Here is an 18,681-nt window from a genome sequence, read left to right on the forward strand (position 1 = left end):
CCAGTTTGGCCAACTTCAAAAGCTGCATACAAAATACATTCAATCTGCATGCAAGCCAGAAATATTGACCATTTCCACACACTACCACTAATTTGCACATCTCAGCAGCCCTCACTGTGATTAATTAAGCCCAAGGTGAGAGTAGTCAATTCTACCACCTAGCAAATCATTTTTATTGAAAGACACACTGAAGCAGTAAAAAAAAAATTATGATACGATTTGTATGTGTAGTACAGTTAAGAAATAAAACATTAGGAGCAGAGACAGAAGTCTAATATTGTTTCCAATACAGAAAAAGTTAAGAAACTCCAGTTATCTATGCAAAAGAGCCATTGAGCTCCACGACTTTCAAAGTCGCAGATAGCTCTGTCTTCTGAAGCTTATTATCTCAAGTGTCTTTGACTGTATTGTTTTTTTCTCCTGCAGAGGACAGTTCAAAAGTTAACTAGCCCGCTCTGTAAAATCATTTAGAGTGCTGAATAGTGTGTAAACTACAATTAGAGAAAGATGCAATGTTATAAAAAAAAACTATATAACTGAAAATAATGAGAACATTTTCTTTGCTACTAATGTTCTAGTAATTATCCGTACTACAAAATCAATTCATTATATCATCTTTTTTTCTCGCTTCAGTGTCTCTAATCTAGTCCAGGTTGTTTAGGGATGGTAAATAAAATGCAAATAGTTCTGAGTTGATGCAAGATTATGCACAACTGGAAGGTCATACACCATTGAATTTATTTTCACAAAATGTACTTGGAAAACGTTAAGAAAACTGCCTGATCAACCTTTTTAGAGAGGCATTCACACAACAGAGATATGGTTGGAACGGCTGCTGTCAAACTAGCAGCAATCTCTAGATCTACAAGCTTGAAGCAATAACCACACTTGCACGCACTATCGCACAATGCGAAAACATCCCTATGGGGTGCCACCTTTCTCTTAAGTCCACTGCAAATTTTTCCTTTGCGTTTTCTCAGTCCTGGTGGTGTACAATAAGTAAGTGTATGGAAATCGCACTTAATGCATTTCAAATGGACACTTTTTTTTCCTACTTTTAAATGCATGCGATTTAGGTCTGGTATTTTCTGTCTCCAGCTTCCCCTTATTTGACTTTGATGTGCAGCAGAAAAAACGAAGGTGACACAACGAAGATGATTGCAGAGAAAAAAGCAATGAAAAAAAATGCATAAACATTTAAAAAAACCACACAAACACATCTATGTTAAAACACATGCGCTTTTACATTTACAAGTGTGATCCCTTCCGAGCTGCTATAGCAACAGATCTGCTAAAACACAAATTACTGTACAGATCTTTGGAGTGTCAAATTGATAGAGATTTATGATAGATATATGTTACTGTTAACAGTTCAATATTCTTTGTAAATCACTTTGAAAAACATAGCAAATAATATAGCAACAAATGTGAAGCAAAGGAAATGCCTACAGGCCTGAATACATTACGTAAGAAAACAAAGAATGGCCCTATGTAAACCAGCCAAGACTGCCAAGCTAACTATTACCAAAGCTCTGGTGGCCACTGGGCAGCATCTCCCCCTCGGAGAATCTCTACTTTGAGATGTGGAATAGCAGGAGTCTGACAACTTTAGCAGGTTTAGTTTGCAGCACTTGATGCATACATGACAGTCTAACACGCTGGACATCAGGAGTAGTATATTATGCTATCACTGTATGCAGGTGGCACACATAGCCAGTAGATGGCACCACTGCCAAATAAATCAACAGGAAAAATATAACAGTATGAGTTCTGATAGGATTTATTTAGTATGTGAAAAAATAAAAATGTTGTTGCTACTCATCAATTAACTTACAGAGAATCACCTACAACTAAGATCATTTTGAATACTCATGCAAAGCAAGCAAGCAGTTCCCAAACTGTTTTAAGTTAAAAGTTCTTGCTTAAATTGCACAAAAATCGGTTTAAGATTATTATTTAGTATTTATATAGCACATGACATTCTCTGCAGAGGATGTCAGAGTATATATTGTCACCCTCAGAGGAGCTCACAATCTAATCCCTACCATAGTCATGTGACCATTGTATTCTAGGGCCAATTTTATGGGGGAAGCCGATTAAGTTATCTGTTTTTGGGGTGTGGAAGGAAACTGGAGTGCTCAGAGGAAACCCATCCAGACAGAACATACAAACTCCAAGCAGATAGTCCCTGGCTAAGTTTAAACAGAGGACCCAGCACTGCAAGGCGAAAGTGCGAACCACTATGCCACCATGTTGTCCATATCAGAGAAGTTAAATCAATTATAATTATATTAAGCTGTATTCTTAGACATATCTTGCTGTGCTTTGGCGCTAACTACAGTATATGATGCTCTCCAGTTCCTTCAAGTAAGTTTTTGTGGTGGAAGTATTATCAGTGTTCATGGAAAAAAGTAATTACTTCCCGATTGATGTGGATCTCTGGGTAAGCTCTTAACCAATCTCCCAAGCAAAGGTTTTTTTTGTTTTGTTGTGTTTTTGTTTTACAGTTTTAAGTGGAGTGTGTCACTCTCACCCCCCAACAATACAGAATTACGGAAGCTAGAGACTTATGGAAATGTAATTTTCAATACTAATCGTAATCAAATGCATAACAAATGTATGTAGTATTAATACATGCTGTATCAATGCAACAGTAAGTATGCTGAGAGGTACTCCTTGCAACTTAATTAGTTAAATGCAGCTCCAGCCATTTTTTTATTATTTCACCCTTAAAGTGGGAAAACTGTTTATGTTGTACCGTTAGGCTTCTTGCACACAGGGACGTTACAGGCGCACGTTAGTGCAGCCTGTAACGCTCCCCCAACGCACAGCAATGTAACACAAGTGGGCTGTTCACACTGCCCACGTTGCGTTACATTGTAACGCAGTAAAGTGCTGCATGCAGTACGTTATAGGCGGCTAAGCCGCGTTAGACTGTTTGCACATGCTCAGTCATGTTGGGGAGGAGGGGAGAGCGGCCGGGCACATGGCTAATTAATATTCACTGCACTCAGTGACGTGCAGCATTTACTTCCTGGAGCGGACGCTCTGTGCGGCGATTGGCCGGGCGGGACCACGTGATGCCGCATGCGTCCAAGAGTACGCATCACGGACGCCAGAGTGAGCTGCACAACGCAGCTCACTCCGACGTCCACACCAGAGAGCACCAGGCGTTGCGTTAGGGGCACGTTATGTGCCCTATAACGTCCCCTAAATGCAACGTCCTGGTGTGTAACTAGCCTTAATCTAGGTTCCATTTGGTAGTGGGAGGAAATCTCTCCAACTGGATCAAAGACAGCAGTCCTTTTCTGTGCTATGCAAAGCTAGAAGACCAGGTTATGGCTGGAGATGCACCTTAAAGGGACACTTAAGTCAAACAAAAAAAATGAGTTTTACTCACCTAGGGCTTCCAATAGCCCCCTGCAGCTGCCCGGTGCCCTCGCCGTCTCCCTCCGATCCTCCTGGCCCCGCCGGCAGCCACTTCCTGCTTGGGTGACAGGAGCTGACAGGCTGGGGACGCGAGTGATTCTTCGCGTTCCCAGACACATTAGCACCCCCTATGCTGCTATATGGTATATGATCTATGCTATAGCAGCATAGATGGCGCTATTGTGGCCAGGAACGCGAAGAATCACTCGCGTCCCCAGCCTATCAGCTCCTGTCACCGGAACAGGAAGTGGCTGCCGGCAGGGCCAGGAGGATCGGAGGGAGACGGCGAAGGCACCGGACAGCTGCAGGGGGCTATTGGAATCCCCAGGTGAGTAAAACTCATTTTTTTTGTTTGACTTAAGTGTCCCTTTAAGGTTTGCAGCACAGAACTCAGAAAGTATGTGCCCTAGCATGCCTATTACATATCAGGTGAATAAGAACAGAATAATATAAATGAAATGCAATATAATGTATGCTTTATATTAATATCAAAAGTAAAGAACGTCTTCTCAATGTCTCAAGGAGTCCACAACTATAAAGACATTCACTTTACTGCAGCTGCAGACTCGGCTTTCTTGTTACTGGCAAGAATGAATCAGTGATGCTGTTTGCTTATCTGGAGTTTCTGTATTTAGTTCCACACATCTTCCCACATACAACTGCCTAAGCCTTATGCATAGAATCATATACCAAGTTATTCTCATTCCCATCAGCTTAGTGGGTGTACAGTTACTTTATTTATATGTGGTTAACCAGTATTCAATGAACAGGGTAAATGGGTAGCCATGGTGAACAGTGGCGTAGCAATAAAGGACACAGAGGTTACGACCACACCACGGCCTACCAGAGCATTTGATAAAGGTGTCTGTTTAAAATGGCGCAGAATAATGGTATTAGAATAACCGTAAATTTACAGATATTCTGCTACTTCATTCCATTAGTAATATTTACCAATATTTTACTATGACCTAACTTCTTCCTCCTCCCACACTGATCTCTCCCCAGTGGTGCCCAACACTAAAACCCCCTGCCTCCCTGGTAGGTTCCTAACCTCACCCCACCCAGTGGGCAGCTAACTTTAACCGCCCACTTTCAACTGACTCACAGTAGAGGCCACCCTTCAACCACAGTATTAGCTCTTTAGTTGTGCTATGCTGGTAATAATGAGCACTTCTATATATGATTTAAACAGGGGTAATTAAACTGTTCCCCTCCTCTGCTGACACCTCATGCTGGGGATGTCCTTGGCAGGTTTTGTTGCACCATATGAATTGTTATGTATAGAATGCTCGGGGTTACGATGTAAAACTTGCACTGGGGCCCAAAGCTCCTTAGCTACACCACTGATGGTAAATGAAATCCCAAACTATATACTCTTACCAATCCAATTTATCTGAAGATATAAAGGCAGACAATGGCTTCAGAAAATATTAAAACCCCCTTTCTATTTTTTTTTATTTTTTTCTTATGTTGCAGTTCGATGCTTCAATCATTTAGTTTTTCAGGCACTAACCATAATAAAGTGAAAACAGAACTAATCAAATTTATAAATACATGAAAAGAAAAACAGAATTCACATTTACACAAGTACTCAGACCTTTTAAAGCAACATTTTTAATTTAAAGGGAACCTTAACCGTGGGCCCCAAAAAAAATTCACTTACCTGGAGCTTTCCCAAGCCTCCTGCAGCCGTCCTCTTCTTCCGCATTCCCCGTCGTAAAGAGCCGTAAAGCGCGTCCGCATGACGCGTCTTGCGGACGAGCTTTACAGCTCTTTACGACGGGGAATCCGGAAGAAGAGGACGCTTTGCCGGAGGACGACTGGCGGTCGGCCGAAAACGAAACTTAGCCACGGAGGGAGACCAGAGGGCACCGAAGGACCGACGCGGGCACAGGACGGCTGCAGGAGGCTTGGGAAAGCCCCAGGTAAGTGAATTTTTTTGGGGGCCCACGGTTAAGGTTCCCTTTAACTCAGGCACCTCCTGTTTTGCTTGATTGCTGCTGAGGCGTTTTTTTCACACGGGTGGTACATGCAACAATTTTGCCAACTGCCATAAAAGATCAGTTCAAAAGGGATCTATCTGAGCTCCATTCAAATAAATAGAAGAGTTTTTGAACGCTGGTGACAGCAGTTGATGTTTGTCTTAACCATGCGGTAGATCCCGCATCAAAGTCACTTGCTTTTGCTGGTGTTGCAGGTGAATGCCAGCAAAAGCCAACGAACAGCATACAAGAACAGCGAACAAGAACAGCATAACAGCAAATGAAATGATTTTAAACTTAATGTTGTAGAATGACCTCTATCAACTTTAAATGACGTTAACATTTTTTAACCAAAAACAACTGGAGTTTGTGTTCGGAAAATGAGAACCAGCCCCTAGGTTGGAGGGCACATGAGATAAATAAATATTTTGCAAAATTTTTGGAAAGACTCACACCTTTCTATAGAGGGAGGCATAGTTGACCATGAATATAATAGTAAAAAAAAAAACAAAAAAAAAACAAGCCAAGAGGTCAAATAAACGATGCAAAGTACGGAGATCTCTTTAATAAAAAATATCTGTTACACAGTGCTCAGGACCTCAGACAGGATTGAAAGTTCATCTTCCAACATGACAATGATCCAAAGCGCACAGCAAAGACAACAGAAAAGTGGCTTAGGGACAACTTTGTGAATGTCCTAAAGTGACCCAGCCAGAGCCCTGACTTGAACCCTATTGAACAAGTCTAGAGAGCCCTGAAAATGGCTGCCTGATGGTCCCCATTCAATCTGACAGAGCTTGAGAATTGCAAAAAAAGCAGGCAGAAAATCCCCCAATCCACACTTGCAAAGCTTGTTGCAGCATACCAAAAATAATATATATACTGTAATTTATGCCAAAGGTGCTTCAATTAAGTAAAGGGTCTGAATACTTGTGTAAATGGTGGTCATGCAATGGTGGCCATACACACTTACATTGCCACCCAATGTGGCAAACCAATCTCTCTCTGACTTGAATCTTATCAGAGAGAGAGATCGCATCCCCCCATACACTGCACACAGATTCGATCACTTCGACTCTAATGGAAATCTATAGCACTGTGAGCCACATAATTTGGAATTACAATCAATTTGCTGAAAAAAATGTATCAAAATTACGAGCATACAAAATGGAAAATTTTGGTCTATTGAAGATCTATTGATCTATTCAATACAGTGCAACACTATGGGAAGCTGATCTACCATTGTTCCGCTGATGCATCCATTGACCAACTTCCCGAACAATTCAATAATTCTTTTCAACTTTTTAATTATGATCAATGCGGCTCCTAGTGCACTATAGATTTCTGGCAGACTTGATCACTCTGAAATGAGTGTATGGTTTGCGTGCATGTGTTCAATATACATTATATAATAAGAGTGCATTCCATTATAGTGTCTTCATAAATAAACCCCAATTTACAGTATCCTCAATAGTGTTCACTTAATAGTATCTTGATATATACTGTGCTGTGTCCCTAGTATTAGAGCATCACATATAGTGCATTGTAAGCCGGTTGGGTTGGGAGTACTGCACTTCCCTGTGTCAGCAATGGTCACAATTCCTGCATTACAGATGGAGAAAGGCAGGCTTCAGATGCTTGAGTACAGGACACATGAAAGCTGCAAACAATGCCAGCATGGAGCACAGGTGAGATATTTTTTACCCAGCATCACTTCCATTTGCTATCTGTTCATGGAGACGGAGGGAGGTGAATAGATGCTCAATAACTGCTAAGGGTGTAGATCTGCCTCTTGGAGGCTCAGATTAAATCTCAGGAGTTGCTGATCTAAGTACTCTGGAGACTAAAGCTACATACATATGTTTGATTAAACTTGGCTGAGGCGGCCAATAACCGCCTGCAACAAGAAAATGTATAAGCAGGAAATAATCATGCGCTCCCCCTTTCTCCACAATATTCACACTTGGTACAGTATGGAAGTGCAGATCCCCTTACGAGTACAGACTCACCAGATCCTAAGGTCTCAAGTGACCGAGTTTCGCTTCCGAGGGTGTTGGCCCCCCCGTCGCCCCTCTCTGGCTTCTGAGTGTCCTCCAACGGCTGCTGGCTCTGCTGGGCTCTCCTTCCCAAGAGTGTGAGATATGGAGGTAAAAAACAAACAAGAGGACCTGCCTCTATTCGTGCATTACCTTCTTTTATTTTAATAAAAATTATTAAAAACAAGTTTTTGAGGCAAAAAAAGTTCATGCTGCAGGTGGATGGGCTACAGTAGTATAAGGCAGGAGGAATTATCTCCCGGGTGGCCGCCTCCCGCCATCCAATACAACCCTCCACGCTGCAGCTATAGCTGTATTGTATTGGACGGCGGGAGGCGGCCACCCGGGAGCTAATTCCTCCTGCCTTATACTACTGTAGCCCATCCACCTGCAGCATGAACTTTTTTGCCTCAAAAACTTGTTTTTAATAATTTTTATTAAAATAAAAGAAGGTAATGCACGAATAGAGGCGGGTCCTCTTGTTTGTTTTTTACCTCCATATCTCACACTCTTGGGAAGGAGAGCCCAGCAGCCGTTGGAGGACACTCATAAGCCAGAGAGGCGACGGGGGGGCCAACACCCTCGGAAGCGAAATTCGGTCACTTGAGACCTTAGGATCTGGTGAGTGTGTACCCGTAAGGGGATCTGCACTTCCATACTGTACCAAGTGTGAATATTGTGGAGAAAGGGGGAGCGCATGATTATTTCCTGCATAGACTATTACCAGAACAACCTGGCATATCTTGCAGCACCTCCTACAAGATTTACTGTGGACTTTGTGTTTAAGTACCACTTGGACAGTTAAGACCTAGAAAGGCACCATCTAGGTTAATAATATCACTGTGAGCGCTGAAATCTTTTTTCCATAAGAAAATGTATAGAGTGGCGTTGGATGCCCTCATTGAGGGCATTATTCTGCTCAATCACCCTGCCTGTTCCATGAAGACCCTAGTGGGCCACTCCATCCACTCACTCCCCTACCCCACAGCAACAGAAAGTGTTGCTAGCGCCTGTAGAGGCACAGCCCTGCATTATCGCCTAAGGGATCGAGTCCCGATCAATCTTAAGGCAAAACGCCTTCTTTGTGTGTAGGAGGTTTTAGTCAACAAAACTGGTATTGAGTTGTAATGTATGTTTACACTATAAAACTGTAATAAGCTGACAGAGCATTGAGACCATTTTTTAGAAGTGGTTAATTTACCATGAGGAATTGATTATTAGCCCATACAGCAAATATGTGCTTGCCGCCCCAACAATTCAGCCAAGTACCGCCTTCAGCAGTGAAGTTGGACCAAAGTTGATCAGATGTCTAACTGGGAACCATTGCCACAGACATCAACAATCTCAAAGCAATATGATCTTTTCCATACAAAGCTGAGAGATTCATTAGGTGCCCCTGTCGTAAAACCTTTATTGCCTCAGCACGCAGAGCCGGGACTAGGTCCTCCAGCACCCAAGGCTGAGACACCAAAGTGCGCCCCTCCATCCCTCCACCCCAGCCGTTACACACTGATTGCTCTTAGACTAAGAGGCACCCCAGGGTCCCCAACACCTTAATCTCTAGTTATCTGGCTTGTATTCACTTCCATGTATCTCCTTTTCTTATTCCTTTCTGCTTCAAACACAATTAGGAATGACAGCTGAATGAATTGTGCGCCCTCTCCTACACTGCGCCCTGAGGCTGGAGCCTCTCCAGCCTATGCCTCGGCCCGGCCCTGTCAGCACGCATGCCTTCTAGTGCAGAGATGTAAAGCTCTATATCAAACCTTAAAGCCCAATCTACACGATACGATTCTTTGTACGATTCGATTACGATTCTATTTACGATTCAATTAAATCCAACATGTCCGATCCTGATTCGATTCGATTCAATTCGATTTGCAATTGCAAAACAATGGCAAATCGAATTAAACCGAATCGAATCCTGATCGGACATGTTGGATTTAATCGGATCGTAAATAGAATCGTAATAGAATCGTACAAAGAATCGTATCGTGTAGATGCCCTTCACAGACCTGTGAAAAGGGTCCACGGTTGGCTTCATGTGATAGGAACGTTTTGTTTAGACTTAAATAGAACTAAAGAAGATAGCACAAAAGTGGGTCCACTGGAAGGTAAAATAGATCTTACCAAAAGTACATAAAAAGCAGAAACAAACTAACGACTATCACTAAATAAAAAAAAATCGAAAGGATTCCACTTTCAAATATACCGGTACCCCCCTTAAAAATGACTGTGTACCAGTGGCTGGAGAGTGTACTTCAGATACAGGAGACCAGGATTCAAATCTCTCCTCTTCCTGTTCAGTAAGCCTGCACCTATTCAGTGAGGAGACCTCCCAATGCCAATAGAACGCACCCTAGTGGCTGCAGCTTTTGCAATTTGAGTCTGCTAGGAGAAATGATAATAATGTTCTGTGTCTTATCCTCCAAACAGGAGTCTACTTTTTACTGTTGACAGAATGAATCCAGAAGTTCTCATGTGTGTTCCTAATAGTTTTACCTGTAAATTGCTACCCCAGGTACATGGAGGTCAATGCAAAGTTCTTTGAGCCTCTGAAAAATAAAGTAATCTTGGCATATCGCCAATTATAGTGTTATCAAGGCAAGGACTGTGAACGGGAAAAAATAGCAATGGGAATTACACTCTCTACTGAAGCTGTAAACAAAGGGTCTCTATTTCTTATACAAACAATCAATAATGCAATATGAATGAAATTAGAAAGGAATGATATATGATTATTATGACATTAGAAAGGAATGATATGAAGGAAACTCAAATTTTACATACAGAAAAATTTAGTTGGTCTGGTTTCTTAAAGAGACTCCGTAACAAAAATTGCATCCTGTTTTTTATCATCCTACAAGTTCAAAAAGCTATTCTAATGTGTTCTGGCTTACTGCAGCACTTTATACTATCACAGTCTCTGTAATAAATCAATGTATCTTTCCCCTGTCAGACTTGTCAGCCTGTGTCTGGAAGGCTGCCAAGTTCTTCAGTGTTGTGGTTCTGCTATGAACTCCCCGTTCCAGGCCCCTCTATGCACACTGCCTGTGTGTTATTTAGGATTAGAGCAGCTTCTCTCTGTTCTATTATCTTTTACAAGCTGGATAAATCGTCCTCTGAGCTGGCTGGGCTTTCACATACTGAAGAATTACAGACAAGGGCAAAGCTGTTTGCAGGAAGAAACGAGCAGCCTGAAACTTCAGTGCATGAGAACAGGGGGAAAGAAACACACAAATGATCTCTTGAGATTCAAAAGGAAGGCTGTATACAGCCTGCTTGTGTATGGATGTATTTTATATGTGTGGACATACTGTACATCAACCTACTTCCTGTTTTGGTGGCCATTTTGTTTGTTCATAAACAAACTTTTTAAAACTGTTTTTAACTACTTTTAATGCGGCGAGGAGCAGCGAAATTGTGTCAGAGGGTAATAGGAGATTTCCCCTAACACACTGGTATGTTTACTTTTGTGCGATTTTAACAATACAGATTCTCTTTAAAGTTGCTGGCTTCTAACACTAGAGTCTTAATTGTTTAGTTTGTGAGAAGTATTTAAATGTATGTTTGTCTTAGGCCAGAAACCACCTGATAAGAGAAAAGTTGGATTTGTAATTGTCATGTATTTTGGTCATGGACTCTTGCCGTATGCTGAACGCAAGCCCGAAGATTCATCTTGGTTTGGTTTCAAACTGGCACAATGTAACCACATTGTATCTACTGCTGCATGTAGACAAGTACTTGTCCTGAAATGACTGGTGAAAAAAAATATTCAATTTACAGTATACAAAGGACTTCCACCAGAATGGCATCCCTGGAGCACCAGAAAATCCTACCCACTGCCTGTCCTAATGAGAAGTGACTGCCTCCCGCAGCTATGCCTTTCACCCAGCCTACAGAGCAAAGGCGCAATGTTCAGTCAGCTGTCTGGGTCATGCCAGACACATGCCTCCTATCACAAAACGCAAAGTGGAACCTCAATGCCAGGAGCTGCTTAGAAGTACACTGTCAAGAGGAAGCTGTCCTTTACCCTTTCTGCTGTCTGATTCCAAAACACAGCAAAACAACAAAACAAATCTAAGGATGAATGCAAAAAATACAGACATTACTTGCAAAAATTTCAAATACAGACTTTAATATGGGATTGTGAAGGTCATTTAAAAAATACAGATAAAGATAATCAGCTGGATGGGACTGGAATATTTTTTTTTTTTTACTTTAATCTAAACTTAGCACACCAAGCAGATACAACAATTTGTTCAGGATAGGTTAACAAAACACCAGTAATGAACCGAATACTGAATGAAAGGAATAAAAAATCAAGACAACCTGAAGCAAGAGGGATATGGAGGCTGCCATATTGATTTCCTTTTAAACATTGCTCATAGCCTGGCTGTCCTGCTGATGATCCTCCCCCTAAGGGCTCTTTCACATCAGAGCTTGCGTTAGAGAACGCTCAAAGCATACGTTTTGTTGTATGCGTTTTAATGCGTTTTGATATGCGTTGCACTGCAGTGAGTGTGCATTTTTAATCTGTTTTCAATGCGTTACAGGACATAGGAAAACGCAGGTAATATTTTTTTCTTTTAGTTTTCAACTTTCCACATTGTTCCTCTGTTGCATTCTGGGACTGATTGCCTGCGTTAACGGATTAAAAACGCGCATAGTGTGCGTTTTACATTGACTAACATTGTAACGCATAAAGCTAGCGGCGGCCAAAAAACTGCGCCTGGGTGCAGTGTAACGCAACGCACAAAAAGGCTGCGTTATATGTGAAAGCTAAAATGAAAGTCTATGGACTTTCATTTCACCTTGGGTAACGCAAACTTTACCCGATGCGTTGAAACGCAGAAAATCTGCCCTAATGTGAAAGAGACTTTTAGCCATAAACCCTGAACAAGCATGCAGATCAGATGCTCTGACTGAAGTCTGACTGGATTAGCCCCACGTTTGTTTCAGGCGTGTGATTCTGACACTACTGATTCAGAAAGATCAGCAGGACTGCCAGACAATGGGTATGGTTTAAAAAGAAATACACATGGCCGGTCCATAACCAACTTACTTCAGGTGTCCGTTAAGCGTTGATGGAATAATTTACCTGAAACAAGCACGTGGCTGGCTGAGTCAGAGAGAGTTACATGGGATGCACGCTTGTCTGGGTTAATGTTTCAGGAGGCGTTGAGGCAGAGACTCAGTATAGCAGTCTAATAAGCAGCACTTACGTAAAAGTCAGCAATGGGGGGGAGGGGGGCTGCGGGGAGACAATAGGGGATGAGTCCATTGGTGGGTAACACCTTTTGCCCTCTTTTTGAAGGCAAAGGTTGGGCCTATCTGTAGGTTATTGTACAAATGGTACTTTATTTTGCACCTCCATGTACAATGCATTTGCTGACCTGATGAAAGGTGTATTAACCGCTTTTAAGTGTTTTGTACCAGTCGATAATTTGTACCAGGTGCCATACAAATGGATAGAGAAATCTGACATTTTGAGGGGAATACATGTCTGGCAGATTTGAATCATTGCACTCTAATTGGCTGGAAGATATTGATACATGTATGCCTAGATTTACTGATACTGCTGTTTATTTAGCTCCCACACAGAGACGTTATGACCTATTGAACTTTTTCTCCTCCTAGCTATTACAAAAAGCGCTATATATAAAAAGGGAACAAAGGCATGCTTTAAGTAGGATTGGTATTATTTACAGTATATACACATGCATCTTATACTATAATGAGCACATAGTCAATCTTATTGGAACCCAATTCTGCAGAGTGAACATTTATCAGGGAAGACTCACCGGCTGTAGAGCTTCTTCCTGTCTTCTACTTTGGCTTTGTCTGCTAATGAAGGACCACGTAGACAGCTTATAGTGATTCAGAAGGCAGACGATCACAACCACCATTACCGTTATGACCACAATAATGATAATGATCTGGACAAACTCTAATTCAGCTGAAAGAAAAGAGAAAAACAAACCAACAATGAATTGTAATTACCACAAGACTTATTCATTTCATAGTCCCTGCAAACAGGCTGAAGTAAACCTCCCACTTCCCTCACAAAAAAGGCCAAAGCAGCATTTGTATATAAATACATACTCCTAAAGAGCCATACATAATCAGCCAGGCAAGAGACTTGTAAATTGGTAATCTGTCAGTTAAGACAAGCCAGTCTGCATCTACTTTCTATATTAACAGGTCCTGCCTTTTCCCAGCTCTGTTTTTAGAATGGCTACTCCGCTGTATGATGCAGCTCTCCTCATAGCTGCAGTAGTTGGCAAGGTCTTCTCACAGCATAGTTGAGTTGCATTAATGTCCCAGGCATAACATTCAACTATTTGTCGCATTCATAACACAGAAGGTCAGCGCTGTTTAAATAACTGGATTAAAACTCCTAAAATTGTCTGCAGCAAAGGTTGATGTTCTTTGGCAATTAACCTACCATTGTGTGTTTTGATGAGGGGGAAATCAGTCTCCTGCGCAGTAGAGCGGCCCCGACTGAGATCAGCTATTACTGCCTATTTCCGAGCGGACAGCCGCAACAGCGCCTCCGCTGGAACAGGGAAAGGTAAATATTCCATTTAGTGGGCTGCAGCGAGTCCACCATAGGATGGAGGAGGCTGGGGAAGCCTTGATAGGATCCAGAGGCTTCCTCCTCCCATGGCGAGTACTTCCCAAAGCAACTTTTATTACAAAGTCTCTTTAAAATTGCCACTGTTTCAACAAAGATCTAGCCACAGTATATCCCTCCATTATTCACAAATATGTTGCACAAAACAGTTACTCCTCTGAATCAAACACTTGTTTTAAAATGGATAGCAAGTGTACGTCCAAGACCTTGCATGCCATTAATAATGAGGTGCTCAAAGCCAATGTGCTATAAAATCTCTACCAAAAGCGATTTTTCCATGTTAAATCCCTGCATGACTTAACTATTGCAGCAATCATTGGAATGGGGAGCAAAGGTAAGATCGTGCACAGCCAGCTGCATAGACATAGCAGCTTATATCAGTGGTACACAGACAGTTCCGCCATTGAACACAAGAGACTACAGAACTTTCACCACAGTGATGTGTGCCCTGAAACATACAACTAAATAAGAAGGAATAAAAACAGAACAAAAGCTAAAATAACTTTTTGGGGAAGTCAGAGGCCTTGTAGACACAATCAAAAGTCAAAGCCTCAAAAAAACGGACTATAAAATATTTATCTTCGAAAGCAGACTTGCATAAACCCCTAACAGTGTTGTACAAATATCTAAATACATTTTAAACAACCAACCACTCAATGCAACACAAATGGCAGGAAGATACGGACGTAACAAAGACAGAAATAGACGAACAAAATCCACAGAAACCGGTTGCTAACGAAGAACACCAAACTTCAGCTTTTACAATACAAGACCGGATGCCTGATGGTATCAGACATCAGATAAGATACACAAATGCAACCAGAGAAAGAGCATGCTCGGCAAATTATGCCATGAAGAGCCAGTACCTTAATGCTTTGACATTACACACAACGCATAGATGTACTCTACCAGCTCGACGCCAGGGCAATGTAAGTCTATGGAGACTTGCGCACTATTGCGGTGGAACAGAAGTAGCGAAATTGCAGCAAGCTCGTCGCAAACTCTGCGATCCTTTGCCACAATATCCGTACCTACCACACTGATTATGCAGCAATGCAAGTCTATGGTGATGTGGTAAGTGTAAACGATCAATCTCGGTAGCGGTGCACATGCGCAGAGTGACGGCAGGGAGTATGTCCTGGAGAGGGGGGCGGTGCTACGCATATCCTGTCTGCACACTAAGCTGCAGGGCAATATAGAAGAGGGCATGGTGCCGGGCCATAACCAGGCTCTTCTACCGAAGGGCGATCGCACTGCATATTGTGGGAAACTAGCCTTGTAAATATTTTATGGCAGTGTTGCAAAGTTCAACATTTTTGGAATATAAAAATACATAGATCAAATTATAAATTTCAATGCAAAAATAGCTCCACTGGCCAGAAGTCTAGAACCAAGAGAACAAACAAAGGACTCAATGCACATATCGTAATTATGTTTACAGCAAGTAAGAGCTTATTGAAAAATGGAACAAAACAGATACAAAACACTACAAGAATATATTTGTAAAACATTGTATTTTCTAGAGCTAGAATGCAGAACAGACACAGAGTAACCAACATGGCAACACGTGGTAGAGCCAGGAATAAAATGGATTTCACTGTACAGGTCTATAAAGAAGACAAACAACAGTGTATTATCCAATATTGATCTTCATTTTTTTCTTTTATTTTCCCTCAATAATAAGCACATAAAAGGTTAACTGCAAAAATATTGATGGTATGAATGGACTAGGTGCAGAAAGTCAAGGGTGGAGTTATAGTGATTCTAGAATATAAAAATGTTCTTTGTTAGCATAATTGCCTGTTGTTGACAATGGTTTAAAGGAGATATCTGGCATTTTAAAGAAAATGAGATCCACTTACCTGGGGCTTCCTCCAGCCCCATGGAAGGCTATGAGTCCATTGCAGCAGCTTTGCTCCCAGCCAGTGTCCCGGGTTCCCCTCCATTGCAGAAGCCGACCCAGCAAGGTCGGTATCTTCTGCACAAGGGTGTGGCTGCACTCACGTATCCAGGAACATTCTGCACAGGTGCAGAGTGACTGCGCACAAATCTCCTGGCCACATGAGCACTGGTGCAAGCTTGCGCAAGCGCAGAAGATGCCAACCTCGCCGAGTCGGCATCTGCAATGTAGGGGATCCCAGGAGCCTGGCTGGAAGTGGAGCTGCGGGAAGGTACACATAGCCTTCTAGAAGCTGGAGGAATCGCCAGGTAAGTAATTTTCATTTTCTTTAAAGGAAACCAGAGCCAAAGTAAAATATTTATACATACCTGCAGCTTCCTCCAGCCCCATCCGCATGGATCTCTCCCATGCTGCCATCCTCCGTCTTCTCCAGCTCCAGTACCGGGTCCCGTAACTTCCTCCAGTCACGGCAAGTCTGCACAAGAGAAGTGCGCCCTCTATGTATCTCTCCGGCAGCTGCCAGGGATACGTAAAGAGCGCACTTCTCTTGCGTCAGACTGGCTGCGACTGGAGGAAGTTACGGAACCCGGTACTGGAACTGGAGAAGAATGAAGATGGCGGCGTGGGAGAGATCCATGTGGATGGGGCTGGAGGAAGCCCCAGATATGTTTAATCTTTTACTTTATCTCGGCTCTGGTACATTTTAAAATGCCTGATATTTCCTTTAAATACTATAAATACTGTGGACAGGGGAATGCACTGACGAGGCCTACACTATATGGCCCAGTCACTCATAAGCTAATGTCTGAAAAATATGAATTTAATACATGTGTGTCCCCCCCCCCCTTCCCCCCAATATCCCACTACTGCATTCTGTTCTAATGTGCATCAATAGACTGCCTGAATAACATGGACAAAAAGAGGTAGGAACATATGGGCCCCAATTCAATTAACTTTTCTCATGACTTTTCTCACAGGTTTATTCACATCTCATCAAAAAGATACATTTTCAGCACCCAGCAAGTGAAAAACAACAAAAAGAAATTAAGTTCAGAAACTTTGGGACAAGCTGATTAATTGATTTTGCTTGCTGTTAGCTGAAAAGGTTGTCTGCAATCAGCAGAGAGGGACTGCTGCTTGTGTTTCCATTCACAGAGTTTAGGTATCCATCTACTGCCAGCCTCTGGCCATGGCTTGGTTACTGACCACGACCCCAATAACTTTTTTTGCACATCGATCTTGTGCGACATACTACAATAAATATACTACATTCGATCCTGCACCCAATTTAGTTTTTTTGTTACTCCTGCAGGTAAAAACAGAATCACAGTATTAAGGGCATCTTCATGGTTAGACTTTTATTTTAGTTTTTAAGAGAGCTTAATTTAGGCTGCGTAAAAAAGCAAGCATCAGCGTGTGGGCATTTTGTAAATAAAAATTGTTTATCAATTCAAAGATGTAAAATGTAGAATTCCTGTAAATCAGCTGGTAGCATTGAAATGGTAAACGGAGCACTCATGTGACTGAACAGCAGATTCTGAGATGACGCTCTCATTGCCTCTTTACGCTTGCCAATTACTCAACAATCACAAGGGACACAGACCAATCCTGTATTCTCCAACATGCTCACATCACAGCTGGGGAAAATGCCAGGATTCATTTACTAAATAAAAAAAGTGGCTTTGATAAGACCGCATACAACCTCACAAGCCAATGTCATACAATGACAAATCGCTACTTAGTGAACCAGGACTACAAGGTGTGGAGGATCTAAAGAATCTACTACTACTTTGTTTTGGTTACCAGTGACTTAACTGGGTTCTATGACACTTTGGCTTTGCAAGTCCTACCAAAAGAGGCACATCCATCAAATCCTTGCACAGAGAAAGGCCCAACTAGCCTGAAACAGCTGTCTAAAAGTTTATGATTGCAAACAATGTTTTTTGCATCTACAAGCAAGGTGTGCGTTTGCTTTCTGTGTACCGTATGTTTTGCAGATCCTTTCAGAAAAAAAAACCCCTGACAGCCTGCTGTAATCTTTTACACCTTTGCACTGTTCAGCATGCAATTCGAATGTAATGAAAGTCAATGATCCCGCATGAAAACACAAATTTTCACATTTTGAATGTGAAAAAACACATGTGCTTTATACAATTTCCCATCTAACCTGTTTTGCTTCTTCCTGTTTCCTGTGTAGTCAAAGTGATGTCATGTTGCTATGGAAATTAAAAAAGCGGGTCTGCAACAGTACACAAACCGCATAGGAGAGTGTGGAAATGGGCTTGGGGGGGGGGTCCCTAGTATGTGGCCCAGAAAAATTCTTAGTGACTCTTGCCAATTATAGCTCCAAAATGCACACAATATACGTATGAAGGTCTGAATTTTATGCCAAGGCTATGCAGAGATGAACGATTATATAAATAAATAAAACGCTCCAAACGCAGATATGAATACGACCTTTGCAATCTCAAGGCCATACAGAAGCTGATTAACTCTTGCCCAAAACTATCACTGGTAATAGCTAGTTTTGTTCTATGGAAAGAGGAGGGGAACAATACAAAAACCAATGGAAGGCACCAAACAATTACGGTCTTGTGTTGATCATTTAGTGATCAGGTTTAACTGATGACTCTGTTAAGTCATGGAACACCTATACTGATGCCAAATATAGCATCAATATTTAACCAGAGCCAAATG

General features: G+C 41.9%; 1 protein-coding gene across 5 annotated transcripts in view; it reads right to left on the minus strand.

Moving 5' to 3' along the window:
* The window catches only part of LDLRAD4 (low density lipoprotein receptor class A domain containing 4), a 404,941-nt gene that overhangs the window by 19,814 nt on the left and 366,446 nt on the right, over window positions 1–18,681 (minus strand). For all 5 annotated transcript variants that reach the window (XM_068237123.1, XM_068237124.1, XM_068237128.1 and 2 more), the window contains one exon: window positions 13,252–13,406. In XM_068237123.1, the coding sequence (XP_068093224.1) occupies window positions 13,252–13,406 (155 nt within the window). The remainder of the gene's footprint in view (window positions 1–13,251; window positions 13,407–18,681) is intronic.

This window comes from Hyperolius riggenbachi, chromosome 5, assembly GCF_040937935.1.
Source record: "Hyperolius riggenbachi isolate aHypRig1 chromosome 5, aHypRig1.pri, whole genome shotgun sequence".
NCBI classification, from domain to species: domain Eukaryota; kingdom Metazoa; phylum Chordata; class Amphibia; order Anura; family Hyperoliidae; genus Hyperolius; species Hyperolius riggenbachi.